Raw genomic sequence first — 26,110 nt, forward strand, 5'->3', positions numbered from 1 at the left:
TGGCATAGGTCCAGGCTAAGGGTTAAACATGCTGTATGTATATCTTCAAAAACTTTGCATAAGTGCACTATTTGCTTGTGAATTTCTTTGGAGGACACATCTATATCATCTAAAAAGATCATGATTGATTCATTTTTAATCCCCACAATGCATCACCTAATAATGTCTGGAAAGTAGGTGGTCCCTCTTTCAGCCCAAAAGGCATATTGATAATAACCAGATGGAGTTGAAAATACTGTCTTCAGACGATTTTCAGGCACTAAATCTATCTGATGGAACCCACTTTGTAGGTCCATAGCTATGTAATACCAACACTGGTCCACATTATTTTAGATTTGTGCTAAATTTGACATTTAGTAGGCATCTGAAATTTTATTTTTATTTAAGTAATAGTAGTCACAACATAACTGGTGTTCTTTCCTGTTGTCTGCTGATTTTTTGGGCATGATGCCAATGGGTGCTGATCAGGGCTATTGGTTGTTGCTATGATTCCATTTTTAATTTAATGCCGCATGAAGTCCTTCACAACAGGCTGCAGTTGTTGAAGAACTCGATACAGTTTCTTACAAACCACTGCTTAATTTCCAGTGGGTATATGCTGTTGGACTACAGGCATAGCAGGCAATGGCTGAAGCTCATGTACTCCTATAAAAGCCTTGCCGGGTGCTTCTTGTCCTGTCCCTCTAGACATGCTGCTTCCTTTCTTAGAGTGGTCAAATTGACAGACTATTCCGATGTTCTGTAATTTAATATGAAAATCCTGCCCAACTCACCTTCAGTTAGTGTTTCTAAATTATGTATTGGGTAACAAAGCGATAGCTGTTCTTCCTGAGGACTAAAATTATCAATACTGAGAGGCAGTACTTTGCTGCCTTCACTGTAAGATAAACTGTGTCATGCAAAACATTTTACCTTATCTGACTTTTCATTTTCAGATAAAAGTTCAATGCAAATTAACTTTTCAATGTCTTCTGGTGTGATATCCCATGAGTCGATGTAAAGGGACCCTGTATATAGTTTAGGTGCCCACCGCTGTCATAAAACCAAGGTGGAACATTGCTCCATCGAATTCTAATATATACCATTCCAAGTCTACTTTAGTGTGGTGTGCAATCAGGAAATCTATCCAAGAATGATTTCACAGACACTCTTGGCCATGTGAACTTCTACATGAACTCAGAAGTTGCCTTCCCCTACACGGAAACTTATTGGTACTGTTCAAGCGAGAATATTTTCATGTCTCCCATCACACTGCGTAAAGCCTGGTGTGGCAGATTTAATTCTACTTTACCAAGTACACCCTTATTTGCCACAGGTACCTGAGGCCCAGTATCTAATTAGAATTTACACACCTGCCCTTTTAGGTAACTGTTCGTACTTGTGCAAACAGTTCTCTACAATTACGCTTCATAAAACATTTATGACCACACCTGAAACATTTAATACCCATATTAAAAACAAGCTTCTTCCCCTTTGGATTCGTGTGGGCTAGGCTCCTGTGCTGAAGAAGGGTGGGTTGTGTAGATGAAGATAGCCTGATAATGGTTATAACAACTTCTTTATTGCAACTTGTTTACAATCACTGTCTTGGGACTGCAGGTAACAATGGTGGGTGAGGTGAATATCAAGGAGTTTCCCAGTATGATAGCACTCAGTTTCTGACTGTGCACCACTTCTGCCACCACTGCTGCAGTGCTGTATTCTCAGATTCCTTTGTCAGAGATGGTACGACCAGTGGCAATTGCTGCAAGGATGTCATGTTGCATTATGCTCCAGTGCCTAAAGTCTTGATGTCTTCTTTTGATACCCCAGCGAGGGCAAGGATGGCTAACCCCTCACGTCCTACTCCCAGGATGGTGGCAAAGTGCCATAGTGGCATCCATGTGCTTAGCTGCCTGGCAGTGGTTTGTGTTCCACTGGTGACAGGAGCACCTGCTTCATTGATATGGTGTAGAGCAGCATAGACTCAATGTCACACAATTTCCCAACTGTTCAAATGCTGATGGGCATGTTGTGGTTACTTTAAATGCTGCTGCTGCTCGCTGATTTTTGGGAAGTCACAGCATTAGTGTATCACTCTGTATGATCTGGAATCAAGGCAATGACAGGATGGTGTAAACTGCAATGAGTATGGTGGTAGTTCGTTCTGGTGACTGGTCTGGTTTCAATACATGGAGGGCTGTGAACACAGAAGAGTTACTGCTCCACTCAGCATGAGGGTCGCTAACTGATGCCTGGCTGATTCCAGTATGGCATGATTTCTATCCTGGGGCTCCATTTCTGTTTCAGATACACTGCAACTTTTTCTGTTGACATTTCACACTCAGTTGCGAGTTATTGTGAGACCAATTTTATACTGTTTGACTCATGATGTGTTACATGTGGACATATAACTATCTTGTAACTTTGAAGACTTTCTGTTCATCTAAAGGAAAGATGAACTGCTTATCCTTCTGATGTGCTACCTTTCCTGTCTGCCATGATCGCCGCTATGACCGAAACAAATAAAGAGTATAGTACAATTTGCACATCTGATGGCTAAAATGCAGTTCTACAAATTATAGTAACTATAATGATAATAACGATCATTGGAATAATTTGTTTAAATAGCTGAGGATTCTGACAGAACCATCTGCAAACATCCTAAACTATTATTAATTGTAATGCAAGAATTTGTATCTATGTCCTTGGAGCAAGATATGCATTTAACATACTTTTACCAAGAACAAATAATGAGCAACTCAAAACAACGTTTTCTGCCAGAAAATCAAACTGTCCACAGAGATTAAAGAAATAAGTGAAACCATTATTTTTAAAAAGCCATTTAAAGTAATTCTCAGAAGTAATGCATATTCTATTGTACAGATTTATTTAGATAACATAAAGTTGGTACTTGTAAAGAACAATATGAATGACTAATAAAATACATTATACATCAACAGTATAGTACATGATACTGGATAATTGTAGGGCTAAGATCTGTGTTGGATAGTGCCAAACTTCTTCTGCCTTCGTGAGTGCCTCATCTCCTTCTCTGTAGAGGGAAACTACCACAATATTTCGAACCGACAAAACAGGAAACCATTAAAAAACTAATAGGAAGCTCACCCTGCAGTCAGCAGGAAGGTTTTGTGCATAGTGCACACAGCGTATGCAATGGTCTGCACTATGTGCAGCAACTGAGGGAGATTACGCAATGATTAGCGCACATGACTTGTATTCGGGCGGATGGCAGTTCAAATCCGCGTCCAGCCATCGTGATTTAGATTTTCCATTGGTTTTCCTGAAACACCTTAGGTAAATGTTAAGGCAGTTCCTTTGAAAAGACATGGCTATTTCTCGTCCCTAAAGCAAGTTTGTACTCAGTCTGTAATGACTTTTCAGGTCTAATATCATATCATTTTAAAATTAACTGCGGACAAATAAACTACTAAGTTATATTCATCTGATACCAGGACCTCTTTACTATCTTCACAAGGCAATTTACTTTGGTGTACTAGCGCTGTATGCATCGCACAAACCCACATTAATTTGCAGTTAAATTAGCTTCCACTGTTTCGAACATTTTGGTATAATGTCTGCACTACACCCTACAATAAAGATCAAGGCCATGTCAATAGCAATAAAAGAATACCAAGAGAACAACAGCATCAATGATGGGGATTGAACAGGCTTTTTTGGTGTAATACAGGATGCGAAATTCTGCAACGACATTTTTTTTAGGAAGATGTGTATAGCTTTGTCTCATAACTCCAAGAACTAAACGTACTTCTAGTAATAAGACATGTTATTCTACGAATATGTGAATAAATATGAAACTGGAAGAACTTTATACATGAATGGTAGCAGATAGTAACATTCACGATGATATTTTTAGTAAGAGTAACATCATCCTGCAGGTACATTAGATTAGATTAGATTAGATTAATACTTGTTCCATAGATCATGAATACGACACTTCGTAATGATGTGGAACGTGTCAGGTTAATAAAAGATGTCTGTACAAGAAATTACATTACACAAAATATTGCATGACACTAATGATTGAGGTTTTTTTTTTTTTACTTAGTTTATATCTAAAAATTCAGCCAATGAGTAGAAGGAGTTGTCATCTAGAAATTCTTTTAATTTATTTTTAAATGTTAGTTGGCTATCTGTCAGGCTTTTGATGCTGTTTGGTAGGTGCCCAAAGACTTTTGTGGCAGCATAATTTACCCCTTTCTGTGCCAAAATCAGATTTAACCCTGTATAGTGAAGATCATCCTTTCTCCTGGTGTTATAGGTATGCACACTGCTATTACTTTTGAAATGGGTTGGATTATTATCAACAAATTTCATAAGGGAATATATATACTGTGAGGTTACTGTGAGGATCCTTAGATCCTTAAATAGATGTCTGCAGGATGACCGTGGGTGGGCTCTAGCAATTATTCTGATTACACGTTTTTGTGCAATGAATACTTTTCTACTCAACGATGAATTACCCCAGAATATGATGCCATACGAAAGCAGTGAATGAAAGTAGGCATAGTAAGCTAATTTACTGAGATTCTTATCACCAAAATTTGCAATAACCTTAATAGCATATGTAGCTGAACTCAGACGTTTCAGCAGACCATCAATGTGTTGCTTCCAGTTTAACCTCTCATCAATGGACACACCTAAAAATTTTGAAAATTCTACCTTAGCTACAGACTTCTGTTCAAATTCTATATTTATTACTGGAGTTGTGCCATTTACTGTACAGAACTGTATATACTGTGTTTTATCAAAATTTAAAGAGAGTCCGTTTGCTGAGAACCACTTAATAATTTTGTGAAAAACATCATTTACAATTACATCACTTAGTTCTTGGTTTTTGGATGTTATTACTATACTTGTATCATCAGCAAAAAGAACTAACTTTGCATCTTCATCAATGTGGAATGGTAAGTCATTAATGTATATCAAGAACAGTAAAGGACCTAAGACCGAACCCTGTGGGACCCCGTGCTTGATAGCACCCCAGTTTGAGGAATCAGCTGTTGTTTTAACATTACACGAACCACTTATTTCAACTTTCTGCATTCTTCCAGTTAAGTATGAATTAAACCATTTGTGCACTGCCCCACTCAGACCATAATGATTTAGCTTATCTAAAAGAATTCCATGATTTACACAATCAAAGGCCTTTGAGAGATCACAAAAAATACCAATGGGTGATGTCCGGTTATTCAGAGCATTTAATATTTGATCAGTGAAAGCATATATAGCATTTTCTGTTGAAAAGCCTTTCTGAAAACCAAACTGACATTTTGTTAGTACTTTATTTTTACAAATATGGGAGGCTACTCTTGAATACATTACTTTCTCAAAAATTTTTGAAAGAGCTGTCAGAAGAGAGATTGGGCGGTAGTTGTTGACATCCGACGTATCCCCCTTTTTATGCAATGGTACAGTGACCTTATATCGTGAAAAAAGAAACCAGAATGCTAGTTACTGAGTTACCATTGTGGAATACCGTTCAAAATCAAGTCTTTTGTGAATACTTGAATAAAGTATAGGTACTCCCTCAAACAAATTTTAATTTCATTAAGTTTCAGGTCTTCACATTTAATTTACATTTGTGTTTCAAGACATCTAACTTTTTGGTCATTTATCTCAGTTGGATATGTATATTTTATTATAAGACATGACCTAAGAAATTGATATTTGGCACTTTTAAGAGTTATTTTCTCTTACGCAAGAATATCCAGAGCTATTAACAATGTATGCGGTAAACTGGTATATCTGCATTAACTTCGCTGATCAGCGATTATAGCTGTTATGTCAATATTTTGTTTGTAGTTTTTCTGCTGGTTGATGTGTTTATTAATATTTGTTTTTGTTAATTGACATTTACTCGCTACTAAAATGGGAACAAGAGCTGCCGCCTGTAAGTGACGTGGGTAACGTCTTTGTAAGCGGTGTCACCTCCAATACAGCTTTTAATTAAAAAAATAAAACACGCTGTTTGTAAAATCGTCAACTTTAATATTGTTATTAAAGTACCTGATTATGTAGGCGGATGAAATTTATGTAGTATTATGTTCCCAATATTGTGATAGTTTTACGTAGTTTATGCGGAGCACACAATCTGCGTACATTTTTTAGCGTAGCGTCTGTACCACCTGGGCGTCAATTTCAAATTGATACTTATACGGATTACTATTTCAGTACTTATACAATGCAGAAGTGCTCTAATATTATTACGTGTCGAGACTAATAAAATTCTAAGACGCCGGGGAAAGACTGTACCTGTTCAGATACAAGTCATAATCGTATAATAAATACTATTCTATGTGTAGTTCACATTAATGTAAATTACTTGCTTGTGATGTAAATCATTGTGGGGTACACATCACTTATGTTGAGGAACCGTTGTATTTGAAAATAAAAAATTCCCAATATTATCAGTTGTGATATTTCGCATTTATCTCAGTAATAACGTGTGTTAATTACAAATATCTTTGTTATTCACAAGTCTTTTATGGTTCACATAATTCTAAAGCAGGGATGTCTCATGAGTATATGAACCATGTTGTACTTAACTTATGTATTTCTGAAATGTTTATTACTTCAACCATTTGTGCTGATCGAGACCAAACTATTTGCCAATCATATGCGATATCATTTTAGAGTTTTGCCGTTCACACTTGTTTTACATTTTATGGTTTTTATTGTATACAGGTGCAGTTTTCCAGTCACGAGTAATTTTACAATAAGTTGGCTTGTAATAGTCAGGTTCTCAAAGTGTTCGACAGGTTGGCGGTACAGTCGTAAAATGTATGGATAAAACTGTTTTTCTTGAAGATAGATGCAATTTTATTTTGTATGAGCTACAAACCCTGTATTATGTATTAAGTGATGCGTGTGAGGAGCTATGCTGTGATATACTGTGTATTTGTATTTGCAATCATCGTTTACTATTGCCATAAGGCATGTATGTGTTTTCCGTCTTGTTTTGTTAGTAAATTTAAACCAAATATGATTGGGTACTCTATAAATGTATAGAATCTATTCATAAAGCTAATCAAATGAATTGTGTACCAGTACCTGTTGCATGGAAATTCACTTTTGTGGCACCAGTTTCATTGAAATAGTTCAGGTCATGTTTTGAAAACCGAGCGAGGTGGCGCAGTGGTTAGCACACTGGACTCGTATTCGGGAGGACGATGGTTCAATCCCGTCTCCAGCCATCCTGATTTAGGTTTCCGTGATTTCCCTAAATCGTTTCAGGCAAATGCCGGGATGGTTCCTTTGAAAGGGCACGGCCGATTTCCTTCCCCATCCTTCCCTCCACCCGAGCTTGCGCTCCATCTCTAATGACCTCGTTGTTGACAGGACGTTAAACACTAATCACCATCACCATGTTTTGAAAAACCTATTGAACTGAAAATACTAATTATTCTGCAAAAGTTGTTGCTGTTGTGAGCGTCACTCTGAAGACAGGTTGAATGCAACTCACTACTGTATCCTGCACAAACCTCTTCATCTCTGAATAACTACTGCAACCTGGAGCCATTTATGCATTTGAGCCCGCTTACTGTATTTGTCTCCAGACCTACTGCTATAATATCTCTCTCTCTCTCTCTCTCTCTCTCTCTCTCTCTCTCTCTCTCTCTCTCTCTCTCTCTCTCTCTCTCTCTCTCTCTCTCTCTCTCTCTCCCCCCCTCCCCCCTCCCCCCATCTCTCTCGCTCCTTCTTCCCCCTCTGTCTGTCCCCCCTCCATAATTTCACTTCCATAAAATGATGCACTCAGGCTAATAGAACTGCCCTCAGAAAATACTTTCTAACTCTTAAATTTAACAAATTTCTGTACTTCATAAAGGTTTTTCTTGCCATTGCCTGTCTACATTTGATATCCTCTTTACTTTGGGCGTCATCATTTGTCTTGGTGCCCAAGTAACAACTTTCTGTGATATAAATAACCAAGGTTTGTATTTAGGCAACTTTTATGTTGATGATATGACTTATTTTCACTTAAAGAAATGTAGGCTACTGTTACTGTTTAGAGATTGTAGAGAAGTTACAAACTCTCTGTGCTTTTCTTAAGTAATTTTCAGTCTAGCTCTTTATGTTGGCACTATGCTACTGGTTTTATCCAGCTATGTAACTGGCTGTAAATCACATATGTGAATGTACTCCAGCCAGACAATTTACTTCAGCTTGTTAAAAGACGATATTGCAAATAACCTTTGTCAAGAAAACATTCCATTACCTTTCAGTTACTTAGATATTTGTTCATTATGATAATTTTTATTCAGTAATAGCAACTGCTATATTAAAGAACAAAATTTTGGCTATCAGGTAGATCTAGAAATTTTCAGATGGTACATAGAATATAGGCATTGTGAGTTTCCAATGATTCTAGGCTCTCTGTAGTCTGTATTTTACTGTGATAGATATTAATAACTAAAAAGGCATAAGTTGCTGTTTAATTTTTAAAGGTTCATTTTCTTGTTGTTACCCAAACAAAATTATTTTACAACATAGGAACCACACATTCAAAAGTTACAATTTCTATAAATAAGAACAATTCTATTAATACTGTCTTCTAACATTTGTTGTTATATTCGAATTAATATTAATATTTATTGATCAAGCATTGATCATGTACATGATCTGGGTGTCATTGGGTTTATACATAATAAGTAAATACGTGTAACTAAACACTCAAATTATATGCATATACAATACATAACACAACAAACAATATAATAACTTATTAGAGAAATCAAGGGAATAAAAATATCTGATGTACTATACTACTTATACTATTATACAACTTCCCATTTAACTACAAAAACTGTCAGTAGGCATACATACATTTTGATCATTGGTGTTAATTGCTACCTATTTTGCATTTAGTTTAAATAATCTTTAACTGTATAGTAACATTTATGAGGAGATAACCAGATGGTTGCTGTGATGTTTTACAGGTTGCTCCTACAAGTCCATTTATTCACACATCTGTTATCGTAGGTGACTTTTGTCAGTTATGCAAACATATAATTAGAAAATCGTACTGCATAGTTAGATAAAAAACTTGAATAGCCATACTATCTTCAATTGAAGTGCTACTTTTGTATTTGTTTTCTCACTCATCTCTTCTGTTGCAGTTACTGCAAAAATTCGGAATCTTCATGATTATCAGCTTCGACTTCTGCATGGAATTATGCCTGTGCCATCTGGTGTAGATATTGCCAACACACTGAAATATTTTTCTCAGACATTATTGAGTATGTATCATTCTGCATATCATGGAATTTATTATTTGTCGATGCTTTTATTGAGTATTAGTAATAAGATGTTAGTGAGCTTACAATAAAATCTGTCTATGTTGTATGGGTCTTGTAGAATGAAATGGCAATGGTAGCTTTGGGCAGTCAGGGATTGAGCTTGAAATACAGATGTGCTGTGAAAAATTTACCTACCATTTGGCAAGACTTTTGCAGTTACATGTTCAATAGGTTGAAGAGCTGTAGAGGTTATGTCAGTATTTTAAAATAGTCATAAATTACATATAATAATGAATAGGAGCTTCTCTATACAGAATTGTAAGGATAGTATAAATGTGGAAAAGGGGGTAGGAGGAGGGATGAGAATGAATTATCATGTGGGGAAAAAATATGACTTTCAACTTGGTTAAATAACAGCCAATTTTATAAGCATGTAGTGAGTGTTTTGATGTTTTATGTGGATAACATATTCCAGATAACAGTTGGTTTGCTAAATTTAATTACAAAAGGTAAAGTGTTTTAAATGAACCACGCTGTTGGTACCCCTACATTGCAGGAGTGGACAGAGGTATTGTTTGCATTTAAAAACTTGTGCAAGAAGTCTTACATCCTTGTGATAAAACAATCAGAACACTTCAAAAAGGAAAAAATTCCTTTTCTGATCATGTTACAGATGAAATTTAGTTATGTAACTGTGTTTCAATAACAGCCCAGCGGCTCCTAATATGGAATTGTCAAAGTAGAATCAGATATGAAATGCAACATAGGAGGTCAGAGTGTAGGGGATCCCTTGATTCTATTTTTTTTTTCTTTACAAGTAGTAACTCACTATGACTGTGCCTTCCAAAGGTCTCTGAAACATAGACCTGTACCCACCCGTTATTAGCCATCCAGTGTACAGAGTAGTACAAGTTCTGATGTAATGGCAAGACCTTTGAAGTTGTTACTAGTCAATATCAATTTATATGCTCAGGTATGACTTTATATAGCTCCTAAACATTTTGGGAATTAACCTGAGACATAAAAAGAGGTACTTGTAACTTCCAGTGATGAACAGCCAGTGAATAAAATGTCTATACTGGAATCACTGGCCTTTGAAAATCTACAAATGTTTTTGTGGACAGGAAGAGCATTTTCAGAAACTGTGGGAGTTATTGAAGTAACAGTGACGATGATGATGATGACGATGATGATGAAGAACAACATCTACATATATAAGCCACAAGCCACCGCATGGTGTATGGCAGATGGTATCATATACCACTACTAGTTGTTTCCTTTCCTGTTCCACTCACAAATAGAGCCAGGGGGAAAATGACTGTCTGTAAGCCTTCGTACATGCACAAATGTCGTTAATCTTATCTTCATGGTCCTTACACAAAACATACATTGGAGGCAGTAGAATCAATCTGCAGTCAGCTTCAAATGTTAGTTCTCTAAATTTCTGCAATAGTGCCTCACAAAAAGACCGCTGTCTTCTCTCTAGGGATTCCCTTTTGACTTCATGAAGCATTTCCATGATACTTTTGTGCTGATTGAACCTACTGATAACAAATCTTATCAGCACACCTCTGAATTGCTTCATTGTCTCCCTTTAATCTATCCTGGTGGGATCCCAAATAATAGAGCAGTACTCAAGAATTGGGTACACTAGTGTTCTATATGCTACCTTCTTTATAAATGAGCCACACTTTCACAAAATTCTCCCAATAAAACAAAGTTTAACATTCGCTTTCCTAATTACCAGCCTTACATGCTCATTACATTTCATATAACTTTGTTGCATTATGCCTCAATATTTAATCTGTGTGCTTGTGTCAAGCAGCACATTACTAATTCTGTATTCGTATTTTACAGGATTGGTTTTCCTACTCATCCACATTAACTTACATTTTTAACATTTAGAAGAAATTACCATTGATCACACCAACTAGAAATCCCATCTAAGTCGGATTGTATCCCCCTACAGTCACAACACATTCCCATACACCACAGCACCGTCAGCAAACAGCCGTAAATTGTTGTTCACCCTGTCTGCCAGATTGTTTATGTATGTAGAGAACAGGAGTGGTCCTGTCACACTTCTTTGTACACTCCTGCTAACACTCTTGTCTCTAATGAACACTTGCTGTCAAGGACAGTGTACTGGGTTCTATTACTTAAAAAAAAAATCTTTGAGCCACTCATGGAAGTGGAAACCTAATCCATATGCACAATCCTTTGTCAGCATTGTGCAGTGGTGCACCGTGTCAAACACTTTCTGGAAATCAAGGACGATGGAATCTGCCTGTTGCCCTCCATCCATGCTTGGTAGGATATCATGTGAGAAAATGGTAAGCTGATTTTCACACAAGCAGTGAAGTCTTGATCATCATCATCATTATCAAAAGAAATAACAAGTACTGCAGCGCCATAGATCTGATACAACTTTAACAAGATGTGTGTTGATATTGCAGCTTTTTTATTCACACAGATTGTCAGTTGACCTTTCAGTTGAGAATGGATCTGAGTCATATCTTTCCACCATACAAAATTGAGATTGTTATTAACCAATGCACCATAAATGTGGCTTTATTCAGTTGTTTTAAACTGACTGCTCAGAACAAGTACAAAATCTTCCAAATATAGCAGAATCTAGTGCTACAAATAAGTAATTATGGAACATAACTTGGAAACAGTGGATAGAGAATATAGCTGCAAGCACCAGTAGTAAAAAAAATAAGACTTGACAAGAGGATGGTTCAGAATTAGATGTGGCAAAATAAGCAGATATAAGATATCTGACCAATCTTAAGTATTGACAGGCATTATGTTGTCATGCAGGACTCACTGTCCTGTTGTGAAATCTTTGCATGAAAATTGTCAATACTTAATGATGAAGAGAAAAAAGTGAGAGGGGTCAATTTCGTTCACTTCATCTTTCTTGTAATTTTCGAGTAGTTGAAAAAAAACTTTAATAGTGAAAGTTTCTGTGGAGCCGTATATCTTGTTAAATACTATCTGGAAAGATTGTGAAAAATTACATACATAATTATCATTTTACTCAGTGTCCAGTTACAGTGTAGTATGAATCATAAAATAGTTTGTTCATAGCACTGCATGCCATTAGTAATCAATTTGTCTATAATCAAATCATCATTGTGGCTTCATTTATTTTGTTTGCAGAGCTGTCTCTTAATTTTGTATCAATTGTATTTAATCTGTTTTTCTTTCAAATAACAGCTGTATTGAAAGATGTCCCTGACTCACCGCTTGAGATGTTGAAATGTCAAGAAAAGGATGGGATTCGAATGAGCCTTTATCCCAATCTTGATTATAGGGGTCTCTTTAATGCTGTTGTTCAGCTTGTTGATATTGCTCCACTCATACAGTTCGGTTTGCATGGTATGCTACACAAACTCTACATATTAATATTTTTAAATGAGTTTTGATTTTCAAATAGTGATACAGAACTTATTTCTTTGTGTATTTCAGCATTTGGGCAGGCAATTCTACAGTGCGTGGGCTGTATTTTACCATTTTTGGAACAAGATATGATTGATGCTTTGCCTTATACAGCAGCTTCAACAATTGCTGTTCTCCCATCTACTCTGCATCAAGAGATTGTTAATTCACTATGCTTTTATATACTGCCATTTACAATAAGTAAGTATGTAAAAAATTTTGCTAAAGCTAAAATAGTTTAAGTGCCTCTTCAGACTGTACTGTCGCAACTTTAGCAAAGTTATTGCTTTGTGTAATTTATTAATATGTTGAGAAACAATCTTTTTAATTGTGATTTTTTAATGGTAAAATAATTAGAATAGAAGTTGCTGAATAGATAATATGCAATTCTTGTACTCACATTTGGTTGCCTGTGGTATTACTGGGCACTGTACAAATATTTTATTAAGTGAAGATATCTCTATTCATCCATTAAATTCCTTTTTTTCCCTTCGCAATACGCTTTTAAGTTAGTTACCTCTCTCTTGACTTGAGGGGGAAGGAATAATCACAAGTCTGTTGAATTTAATAAACTTAATGACCATCAAGATTCTTGTCAAATGCTTCATTGAGTGAAATGGTGCAGATGTGAGACACTGTACTCATATTATGTAGGAAGGCAACTGAAATCCTTATTTGGCCATCCTGAGTTGGGATTTCCATGATTTCCCTAAATCTTTTTAAGGTGTCTGCCAGGATTGTTCGTTTGAAATGGCCCACTAAATCCCCTTCCTCATGCTACTCTAATCTGAACTTGTACTCTGTCTCTAAAACATCAGTGCTGACATGACATTAAATCCTGATCATCTTTCCTTATTTTGCCAAATGGTGAACATTTCAAAACTTTTGGCCAGTCTGTGCTAAGTACCGTTTGGGAGAATGGGGTTGGCGAGGATCTTCCCCACCACACACACACACACACACACACACACACACACACACACACACACACACATTGCAACACCATGAAGCTGGCATAGGACAAACATAAGATTAGTATGATGCATGCTTAGATATGCAAATGATTAGCATTTCATACAAAGTAGGTGGTAGTAATGCCATCTACATTCTGTCTTTAAGAAAAGATTAAGCTATGGGTTTGCCACTCAGAAGTTGAATTTGAAAGTTGGCCGTCTGTGAGAAGATATTGTAAGTTACTAACAATGTGGTTTATTGATCCACAATAATGCTGCTTATGTTAATCAGGATTGTAGGACTCCTGGAAATGTGGAATCCATCAGTTCAGGAGGGCTATACTTAAAGCCATGCAGAATCTCTGTAGTCCCATGTGACTAGCACCAGGGAGGACAGATGTTTGTGTGTTCAGCCATGCGGAATTGTGCAACCATGTCACGTACACTGGTATACAAAATTAATGCAAGAAACTGCTATTTCCCTGTCTTGTGTCTAATTCATGATATAATCATACAAACTCTCAACAGATGTCTGTGTGTATGATCCTGTTCTGCATGAAAGACAGCATTCTCATCAACAGACAATCACACAAATGACAATTTCGGGACACAATCGCTGTGTACACAGTCGCAGACAGTGTAGTATGCCACAGAGAAAACACCTACCAGACTCTGAAGCAAAGGGCCAGAGGAAGAATGGAAGCAGGCCAGTCACAAACTGATGTGGCCAGATGGCTTAATGTGAATTGTTGTGTTGTTTCTCGGATGTGGCGATAGTTTATAGAGACCAAAACTTTATCCAAAAGACCAACAGAGGGACGACCATGTATGACATCAGAATGGACTGTTACATGGCTGTAAGGGCACAACAGATACCACCTTATTATTGGCATCTGACCTCACAGCGTTCACTGTATGTATTGTAAGGAGGCAAGCGATGCACAGAAGACTTTGGCAGAGTGGCCTTTATTGTCAGGGTACTGCTGTATATGTACCTCTGGCATGACTTCACAGAAGGGAGCGTCTAGAGTGGAGTTGTCAACATGCCTCCTTAACAGTTGAACAGTGGGCCAATGTTCTTTTCACAGGTGAGCCATGATTTGGTCTGAAGAGTGATCCTTGATGGATTCGTATCTAAAGGGAACGTGCAACATGATTTTGGGACCCAAACACTGTGGAAAGAGACCAGTATCAAGGAGAATCCCTAATGGTGTGTGCAGTGATTATGTTGACCACCCAGACACCTCTTAGTGAAATTGTATGGGTGAATCAACAAAGTTTAACTGCGGTTGTCGTGATGTGCTGTGGGCCCAGTCTTTGTACTGACGGATGATAATGCCTGAGCTCATAGACCATGGTCAGCAATTGATGTTTTCTTGGAAACAGAAGATATTTCATACATGGGACGTCCTGCTTGCTCTCCCAATATGAATACAGTACAGCATGTATGGGATGCACTAGGAAGACGGGTTAAATCACATCAGCATCTGCCAGTCACTTTTCAAGACTTGCTAGGAGCTGTACAAGAAGAATGGGCATTATTGCCTCAACATGAGATTGATGACATCATTCACAGCATTTTACATTGTTGTCAGGCCTGTATTACTGCCGCAGGTGGTCACACCTCATACTGAGCACAGTAACCAGTTATCGGAATGTCTGTGCAAATCTGTTAAGTTGGGAGAAACAAAGAACATTTTTGTCTACCATTATGCATGTTGCAGTTGTTTACATTCTTTGTTCTTTACTTTGTTTCTACTTTACTGTTACCTGTTTATATTTTTTGTGACAAAATAAATGTAACCTTGAAAAATTTCTGTTTGTTTCTTTAATTTTGGACACCAGTGTATATTGAGTCAGGAAATGGACTTACTCACAGCAAGACAGATATCCATTTGTACTGCCAGCAAGGCATCTATACATGCCACTTCCCTTGTGGCAGCAGAGAGATATGCACCAACAATGGTGCGCCGAGCCACAACCCGACAACGGTGCTCCCACCAGTAATACTGGGCACAGTAGTGGCACCATGTCAACTTTTCTGACAAGTTCCAGTTCTGCATACAGCATCATGATGGTGTGTGGAGACACAAAGGAATATGAATATTCCCAGATGGCATTCTTCATTGTCATATGTCACAGAGTTGAAGTAGCATGAAATGAGATATCTGTATTTGTCATTCAAGCTCAGTTCTACTCGCCCAGCTGTCTTAGAGCCATTGTTGGTGATAGTGGTGACAGCTCTGTGTACTAAATTCTGTGCCTTGTATTATTGTTTAGTTTAGTTTTTTTGTTTAGTTGATTGTATTTGTGGCAGCTTGCCATGATGTGGTACATGTCAGTTCCCTACAATCATCTACAAGTAAAATTTCATCATTTGCTACCCTTTTTGGTCTTGCAATTTTAGTGGCCAGCATTGTGTGTTCATTGGGACAGTGGGGGGAGGGGTTTGTAATGCATCCACAGCTAAATTTGACAGCCCCCCCTCCCTTCCATTGAACTCTTAAATATGTGCTCCCCAACTGTTACAAATGACCTGTGGCAAGTAGTGAATGTTTTACTTTCTAGTGCCCCTTTTTTTTATCTTAATCCATCTGGCAGAGAGAGCTGTATCTGAATGATTGTCTTGAAATAGGTACAGTATGAAATCCAAAGATGAATGTTCTCTATTGTTGAATTATTTTTCAGTTTCCTGTTTTTCTTCAGATTCAGCAGGACAGCACATCAGTCTACCATTAAGAACTCCTACAATTAAGAGTTTGAAAAAGTACACTGAAAGGACATATGTGAAATATTTATTACTGAAAGTCTTTTTTTTAGATTTTAATCATTCATTTCATTTTCTCACTCGAGCTCTTAAAAGTGTGCTCAACCCATCCAGCAATCCCTAACTGTTAGTGTAAATCTGTAACTTTCAGATCCTTTTAGAATGTCAGTGATTTTGCAACCCCCTAAAATGAATGGTTAATGTTGATTTTTAGTAAGGTTATTGTTAATAGTACCAGTATCCTTACATCAGCCCTCTAACTCAGTAATACTTTGAAAGTCTTACATGAATATTTTACAATGTTGACTTGGATTGTTTGATCTACTAACATCCAAGCAGATGTGCGATTATTAGAGACATCACTAATGTTAACTGATTGTAAACAGAAGTAAATATCAAACAAATTAACCACAATGTTAAGCAAAGTGTGGAGATTTCGATCAGCCAATTATTTAAGCATGAATCCATATTAGATATCTTATATACACATAGCATATCAAGTTCAATCAGTCCGAATGTTCAAATATTGTTCAGTAAAACATCAAAAGCATGAAATGTAAAGTATGTGTTATAAAATCATAATTATGGTGCCACAATGCAAATGCACCAACACTTGTTAAAATGTTTACAGGGGTCACACTTCAGAAATATAATGGAACAAGGCAGATATAAGATCATATTAATTTCAAGATTTTCTTTTTTTTGCTTTTGAATTGAAAGTTAATGGCTTCAACTACCAATTAAATAATTATGAAAACATACATACTCTGATAAACCTCTCAACAGTCAAAAAATAACAGAAGACAAGTAAATAAACCATAACTTCTTTACATGTGATAAAGTCCCCCACTGCTTTTTTCTGTCTGTATGTAAAGGCTAATCTCAGGAATGACTGTAGGGATTTTGATGTGGTTTTCATTAATAGGTAGACTGCTTTACAAGGAAAGTTTACATACATAATTTATTACTTCTACACCAGACACAGCTCACTATCCATGTGCTGAAGAGAGCAGCGCTCTGGGCAACAGCTTTCTGTGACAGTGACACTCGCCATCACACCTGCAACAGACTTTTATGGTATCAATATAGTCTCTTGCCAAGAATCTCTTGGGGCACATGCACAGACATTTCTCAGAAAAGACTATAGTGTTGCACTCTACAATTTATTCTAGTAACCTCTAGATAAGCCTTACGATGTTACCTTTGGTACTCTACCTAGATATTCTTGCTTAAAATCTGAACAAAATATTATCAAAGTTCAGTACCACTGTGCTTGAACATTCATGATTCAAAGTACACTCCTGGAAATTGAAATAAGAACACCGTGAATTCATTGTCCCAGGAAGGGGAAACTTTATTGACACATTCCTGGGGTCAGATACATCACATGATCACACTGACAGAACCACAGGCACATAGACACAGGCAACAGAGCATGCACAATGTCAGCACTAGTACAGTGTATATCCACCTTTCGCAGCAATGCAGGCTGCTATTCTCCCATGGAGACGATCGTAGAGATGCTGGATGCAGTCCTGTGGAACGGCTTGCCATGCCATTTCCACCTGGCGCCTCAGTTGGACCAGCGTTCGTGCTGGACGTGCAGACCGCGTGAGACGACGCTTCATCCAGTCCCAAACATGCTCAATGGGGGACAGATCTGGAGATCTTGCTGGCCAGGGTAGTTGACTTACACCTTCTAGAGCACATTGGGTGGCACGGGATACATGCGGACGTGCATTGTCCTGTTGGAACAGCAAGTTCCCTTGCCGGTCTAGGAATGGTAGAACGATGGGTTCGATGACGGTTTGGATGTACCGTGCACTATTCAGTGTCCCCTCGACGATCACCAGAGGTGTACGGCCAGTGTAGGAGATCGGTCCCCACACCATGATGCCGGGTGTTGGCCCTGTGTGCCTCGGTCGTATGCAGTCCTGACTGTGGCGCTCACCTGCACGGCTCCAAACACGCATACGACCATCATTGGCACCAAGGCAGAAGCGACTCTCATCGCTGAAGACGACACGTCTCCATTCGTCCCTCCATTCACGCCTGTCGCAACACCACTAGAGGCGGGCTGCACGATGTTGGGGCGTGAGCGGAAGACGGCCTAACGGTGTGCGGGACCGTTGCCCAGCTTCATGGAGACGGTTGCGAATGGTCCTCGCCGATACCCCAGGAGCAACAGTGTCCCTAATCTGCTGGAAAGTGGCGGTGCGGTCCCCTACGGCACTGCGTAGGATCCTACGGCCTTGGCGTGCATCCGTGCGTCGCTGCGGTCCGGTCCCAGGTCGACGGGCACGTGCACCTTCCGCCGACCACTGGCGACAACATCGATGTACTGTGGAGACCTCACGCCCCACGTGTTGAGCAATTCGGTGGTACGTCCACCCGGCCTCCCGCATGCCCACTATATGCCTTCTCTCAAAGTCCGTCAACTGCACATACGGTTCACGTCCACGCCGTCGCGGCATGCTACCAGTGTTAAAGACTGCGATGGAGCTCCGTATGCCACGGCAAACTGGCTGACACTGACGGCGGCGGTGCACAAATGCTGCGCAGCTAGCGCCATTCGGCGGCCAACACCGCAGTTCCTGGTGTGTCCGCTGTGCCGTGCGTGTGATCATTGCTTGTACAGCCCTCTCGCAGTGTCCGGAGCAAGTATGGTGGGTCTGACACACCGGTGTCAATGTGTTCTTTTTTCCATTTCCATGAGTGTATATATACGAGTGTTGGAACTTAAATAGTGGCAACTATTTATTCACAACTGATACAAATGAGTTACATGTTTGCACCTGTTACTGTCCTTCAAAGTAATCACCAGTGTTGTGTAGAACCCGTTGCCAGTGATGTGGAAGGCATAGTATACTGTTAGCAGAACCTGTTCTGTTGATGGTGCGAACAGAGCGGTATAAAGTTATGGTGATTCTCGTGTACGACTGTGATGGTGCTATCCTAATGCATTACGTTCCTCCACAGCAGACCGTCAGTGCACAGTATTACTGTTCGCTTTTGGAGCATGACCTGTGACCAACTTTGCAAAAGAAGCGGCGACACTTTCTGTGCAGCCCACCCATCATTTTGCATGACAATGTGCAGTGCAAGCTGTGGCTACTCTGTTTGGTCGATGGGACTGGGATGTACTGTACCATCCACCATACTCCCTGGACTTAAGTCCTTGTGACTCTGATTTGATTCCAAAGATGAAGGAACCACTTCGTGACATTCACTTCAGAACTGTTCCAGAGATTCGACAGGCAGTAGACTGTCCCATTCTCACCTTCAACAGAACAGGCTCAGCTAACAGTATACTATGCCTTCCACATCACTGGCAATGGGTTCTACACAATGCTGGTGACTATTTCGAAGGTCAGTAACAGGTTCAAACATGTAGCTCTTTTGTATTGGTTGTGAATAAATAGTTGCCACTATTTAAGTTCCAACACATGTAAAAAAAAAATTAAAAAAAATAAATAAATATATTTTTTATCCACAGCAGTTCTCTCCCATTTTTCCTCTTTTAATACTGAGAATGATTTTATTTATTAAAACCAGATGTTAACAACTTATGCAGCTTTCTTTCTGTGATTTCGTTCTTTACCTGTTCCGGTTACAGATGACTAAAGAGAGCTTTGTCTAGCCTGATTTTTATTTTGTGCAGTGGCTCTTTAATTTTGCATGGTAACTTTGAAAACAGCTTCATATTTGAACAGCATAGTGCGGAGTTTGTCTTTCAGATCAGCTCCTACTCCAATTTTATGGATTATGTTAATGATTTCATCTTTCTTACTTAACATGGTTTCTTCTAAATGTTCTTGTACATGGCGTCTTCATGCATTACATCTTGAACCATGTCTTCAGCAATTTGCAGATTTTGTTTTATTACTTCAGATGGTCTGGCAAAGGTAGCATCTCTCATAGCAGTCATCATTCCACAATATGAGATTAGCTCCATAGTCTCATCAATATTCATCTCTGTGACTTCACTAACAAATTTCAAATTTACTCCACACTCTGACATTGGGTCAGCAACTGTAATCGCAGGCTCACAAAGTTGCAAAATCTCTATTGTGTCAGCACTGTATTTAGACTTGCCAGTACCAGCTTCCAGTAATACTTATTTCTTAATGGGCTTACATTGTGCTCTATCACTCATACAATTTTGAATCCAGTGATTGGTAATCCAGAAATATCTACATCTCTCTTCAGAAGTTTATTATAAAAGTTCTTCAAAATTACACGCACTTGACTTCCAAAATCCAGGAGAATACTACTTCTTCTCCACACACCTTTGCTCTACTGATAATGATGACATCCTCTCTTCTCCATAAAATAATTCTTCTTGCTTTCTACTCAGATCTCCTGTCTTGATCATAGTAACTTACTTCTGCTCTGGAGTCACCTCTTTGCTTACATGACTATGATTGTCATAATTTCTTGAACGTGATTACCTTTTTACCAGTTCCTGAAGCTGGTCCTTTTCTGACTCTAATAATATGTTCTCCAGATTCAATATTTTATAATTATTATTCTCTTGCCAAGGTCTTTGCTGAAATTTGCTTCCTCTGTGATCATCAAATCTTCTTTCTTGAAGGCGCGCTCAGTGATTCCTCTTCTGTCTCTGGTCCTGCTTATGCATTTTTCTGTTGTCATCTCATTTCCAGTTCCATTCTGGAAAATTCTATAATAGTAATATTTCTGCTGAGAGTCCCTGACTTTCTCTTCTGTCCTCATTTTCTGTGATACAAAAATTTGTCTTGTCTGATCTGCTGTATTGATAATTTTCACACTAACAGTCTTCATATATCGGAAGGTAACCACCTCACAACCCATGTCATGACATCATCATGCTTAAATGATTTATTTAAATACCAGTTCTTGCCTTGACCATCGCAGCAAGCCCCTTCCAGTATTCAGGGAGGTGCACTGGCCCTAGATCAAATCCACACAGATGGCTAACAACGAGGTTTGATGTGCCACTCTGCCTCAATATGGTTTTTGGGTTGTTTTTCACATCTGACTAGATTTTTTGGTTGGGTGGTTGATTTGGGGGAGTGGACGAAACAGCAAAGTCACCGGTCACAGCGGATTAGGGAAGGATGTGGAAGGAAGTCAGCCATGCCCTTTCAAAAGAACCATCTCCGCATTTGCCTGAAGCAATGTAGAGAAATCACAGGAAACTAAATCAGGATGGCCTGATGCATGTTTGAACCGTCGTCCTCCCAAATGCGAGTCCAGTGTGCTAACCACTGACCATCTTGCTTGGTGTGACTAGGTGAATTCTGGGCAGGTACCCATTTCCCGCCTCAGTTTCATGATTCATGAACACTTCAAAAACATTAACACACTTTAGCATGGGACAACACTAGACGCAGACTGATGGGGTACCCAAAAAGCCTGTCCTGGGAGGGTGGAGGGTGGTGACAGAAAGTGCATCTGGCTCCCCTCCACCACTAAAACTGCCAAATACAAATTAACATGCTGAACCTGTGAAGACATGGGATAAGACCGGGAAAAAGAAGGAAGAGCAGTTCCTGTCTAATTACATTTCCAAGGAATCTGTTGATGTTCCATCAGCTTCTCATCAGTATTCTTTACTTATACAGTGAACTGATAATGCTTATCCTATATGCATCTTGACCATTACTTCATCAAAATTGCTGTCTCCAATTCCATGTATATCATGCTACCATAATCTGTTGCAGTCCAAAGTTGCACACATCTCCAACTGTGTGATTAGCAACATAAGAAATTGTCTGCACCTCTGTTCACAATGGCAGCAACACACTTCTAAAAGTTACAATAAACGCAACAGGATTTACATATATGTGTGACTCGAATCTGTTAAACTGTGCATTCTGTAGGAAGTATGTCTGCCTTTGCTCATCATTGCTTACATCACGGCTGTTCATGCACAGCACTGTGATGCACTTCCTCAGCATTGGTGGTATACTTTGTAATACCTTGGTTCATAGCCAGCCACACACATATCTTTTGGTGCACTACACTTGCTCAAGTTCAGACACTGGCTCCTTTTTTTCCAGCTCTTTAATCTCTGTATCATTTGTCATTAGCTCACTCTGTTTAGTGACCACTTCCTGCACTTTCAAATTTAGATTAGTAATCCTTACACCCTCATCTGCACTAGTTTCTTACATTGCTTTGGTATGTTTCACAATTTCAGATTTTATGTTGTTTACTTTGGTAGCTAACTTAGTATGTTTAGCACTCAGTCAGCCTAGAAATTTGTGAGATCTTATTTCACTTTATCAGCAAAAGTATTTTGGCTTCTTAAAATCTCTCTTCTTGGCTTATTAACCCCTGTTTCCTGGAATAATGACCTCTCTTCCCTTTTTTAAATGCTTAGCTGTGCTTTCCTGAATGCCTTCAAACTGTTCATTGGTACCCTGTTGACTATACTTGGTTTTATTGGCAAGACACTCTTGATTCTTAACAATGATGTTCTGAATTTCTTTAAACTGTTCATGTGTACTTTTTTGACTTTCTTTCCTTAGACAGTTTAGGCTTCACAAAAGTACTTGCATCATACTAGAGGAAACATCTAGCACCTGATCGTTCAGTTTTCAGTTTCTATTGCCAAATGTTTGGTAGCAGTGTGGATATCTATTGATCCACTACTTCCAGCGTACTATTCATACAAAAAGTAGCATTATGACTACTATATTCCCCATAATCTGAACGCCTAACTTTTACTTATTTATGTCCTCAACCAAAATTAATTCAACATTTGCAGTATTCACCATCTTGCATTCATCATCCATCTCAGATTTGTTACAGTGGGACACACAAACGAGTTCTGGTGCAGCACAACACTTAATCTCTCACAATACTGTTTCAAATAAATATAGCACACTAGTGACACTGTACATCACACTTAGCACCAATTCAATGGCATGAAATATTACTCTTTGCCCAAATACATGTGACGCTTAATCTGTGTGGCCATGGGGATGTTCTGGTTATTATTACATAGTAATGTAGGCATGATGTGGTACAGCATGAAGATTCTGCAATTTTCCTTTCATGAATACATCCAGATGTGATGAACTAATTCCACGTGTACAGTTACTGTTCATATCTATTGCTTCTTGCTCACTGTTGGTGTGTAACATCTGGGTTCATTATTTTCTTCTATTTCATCACTGAAAATTATGGCCCTGGCATGGTCACCACTTGTAACCCACCTGCACACCTTTAATCAATTATTTCTTTTAAACATAAATGTTCACTCAAGTTTGCAGCAGTATTGGGCAATTGAAAGTGGTTCACCACATTAGATATGCAGTCAGCGATTGGGCTGAACCATGTGTGTATATCGACCTGGACACTGCATCCTATGCATATACAGAGCTATAATTAACTATTATTCTCAAACGATAAAAGTCACTCAAAATTAGTTTCTTATTTCACCCTCTCAGTCCAGCATCACTCATCCTGCTTAGCCACAGAAGTCGGTTTCTTTCATATAGTTTCCTTTAAGACTATTTCAGTTATTTAGTTACTTCATTTGACATTGTTCCAACTTTTATATACTGTTGCCAATAATGAATTTAGTTTGCAGTGCACTACCAATGGCTGTCATACACTTATCTCTCCAAAATCTTCACACTGCTCACAACTTATGATTATTCACAACTAACTACACATAGTTATTTCTCATGAATAGTTAATCACTATCATGATTCAAATACTTTTCCATACCACTTTTATACTATTCATATTTCAAAATTATTCTGCTGTTCACTTCTCCGGGCAAATCTCCCTTGACCACTAGCCAGTGACTGACTTAATCAAGTGTCTTGAAAATGCACACATTCTATCAGGTATTTCCCGATGACTGCCATGAAATTGTAACTTCCAGAACATAAATGATACACTATGTGATCAAAAGTATCCAGACACCTCCATAAACATACATTTTTCGCATTAGATGCATTGCAGTGCCACCTACTGCCAGGTACTCCATATCAGTGATCTCAGTAGTCATTAGACATTGTGAGAGAGCTGAATGGGGTGCTCCGCGGAACTCATGGACTTCGAACATGGTCAGGTGATTGGGTGTCACTTGTGTCATACATCTGCACGCAATATTTCCACATTCCTTAACATCCCTAGGCCTACTGTTTCCAATGTGAAAGTGAAGTGGAAACGTGAAGGGACACATGCAGCACAAAAGTGTACAGGCCAACCTCATCTGTTGACTGACAGAGACCACCAGCAGTTAGAGAGGGTCGTAATGTGTAATAGGTAGACATCTATCCGGACCATCACACAGGAATTCCAAACTGCATCGGGATCCGCTGCAAGTACTATAACAGTTAGGTGAGAGGTGAGAAAACTGGGATTTCATGGTTGAGCGGCTGCTTGTAAGCCACACATCACGCTGGTAAATGCCAAACGATGCCTCGCTTAGTGTAAGGAGAATAAACATTGGATGATTGGACAGTGAAAAAACATTGTGTGGAGTGACAAACCATGGTACACAATGCAGTGATCCGATGGCAGGGTTTGGGTATGGCGAGTGTCTGGTGAATCTCATCTGCCAGCGTGTGTGATGCCAACAATAAAATTTGGAGGCAGTGGTGTTATGATGTGTTCATGTTTTTCATAGGTGGGGGGGGGGGGGGGGGTGGCTTTCATCCCTTGTTGTTTTGCATGGCACTATCACAGCACAGGCCTACACTGATGTTTTAAGCGCCTTCTTGCTTCCCACTGTTGAAGAGCAATTCGGGGATTGCGATTGCATCTTTCAACATGATTGAGCACCTGTTTATAATGCACAGCCTGTGGCGGAGTGGTTACGTGACAATAACATCCCTGTAATGGACTGGCGTGCACAGAGCCCTAACCTGAATCCTATAGATTACCTTTGGGACGTTTTGGAACACCGACTTCGTGCCAGGCCTCACCAACCAACATCAACACTTCTCATCAGTGCAGCACTCCATGAAGAATGGGCTGCTATTTCCCAAGAAACCTTCCAGCACCTGATTGAACATAAGCCTGCGAGAATGGAAGTTGTCATTAAGGCTAAGGGTGGGCCAACACCATATTGAATTCCAGCATTACAAATGGAGGGCACCACAAACTTATAAGTCATTTTCAGCCAGGTGTCTGGATACTTTTGATCACATAGCACGTCAAAGTCAGCTGAAATGAGTTTCTAACATCTATCTTCAGTGAGGATATTGATGCTGTTACCTGTACATACTGTAGAACTGATTGAAATTACAAGGTCTCAGGAATTAAAGATAGCTCATGTTAAGGCAATGTCATGTTGTAGTAGAATGGCACAGTACCCTGAAGTTAAGAAAGGACGTTACAACATGCAGGCATCTGATCCAGATACCAATGTCAGAACTGAAAGACGATGTGGAAGGAAGAGCCTCAGATACACACATCATCAAAAAGAATGAACTGGAGAGGAATGCAAAGAGTAGCTTTCATTCGTACGTTTAATACTCTGACCTTGCTTGAATGTATTAAAATAGCATATATGCTTCTCAACTTTGAACATAATATTCCAAAATCCATGCACTGCTGTAGCTGTAAAAGAATGCATTTGTAGGAGCTCACTTAAACTGGAAACATTATGTGATTAAACACCCCACACCTTCTCCAAGAAAATAACTGAGAGTAGCCAATGCAAAACCTCCATTAATGAA

The 26,110-nt window shown here is 38.8% G+C and overlaps 1 protein-coding gene across 4 annotated transcripts in view; it reads left to right on the forward strand.

The window, feature by feature from the left end:
* Positions 1-5,786: 5,786 nt before the first annotated feature.
* Positions 5,787-26,110, forward strand: part of LOC126297705 (protein unc-79 homolog) — an 810,295-nt gene continuing 789,971 nt past the window's right edge. For 3 of the 4 annotated variants that reach the window (XM_049988837.1, XM_049988836.1, XM_049988835.1), the window contains exons 1-4: positions 5,809-5,914; positions 9,141-9,260; positions 12,483-12,644; positions 12,735-12,905. In XM_049988837.1, coding sequence (XP_049844794.1) covers positions 5,893-5,914; positions 9,141-9,260; positions 12,483-12,644; positions 12,735-12,905 — 475 coding nt within the window. In that variant the 5' untranslated portion in view covers positions 5,809-5,892. Of the gene's footprint in view, positions 5,915-9,140; positions 9,261-12,482; positions 12,645-12,734; positions 12,906-26,110 lie in introns of all 4 variants that reach the window. The other variant, XM_049988834.1, reaches the window with a different exon arrangement.

Source organism: Schistocerca gregaria, chromosome X (assembly GCF_023897955.1).
Source record: "Schistocerca gregaria isolate iqSchGreg1 chromosome X, iqSchGreg1.2, whole genome shotgun sequence".
Lineage (NCBI taxonomy): Eukaryota > Metazoa > Arthropoda > Insecta > Orthoptera > Acrididae > Schistocerca > Schistocerca gregaria.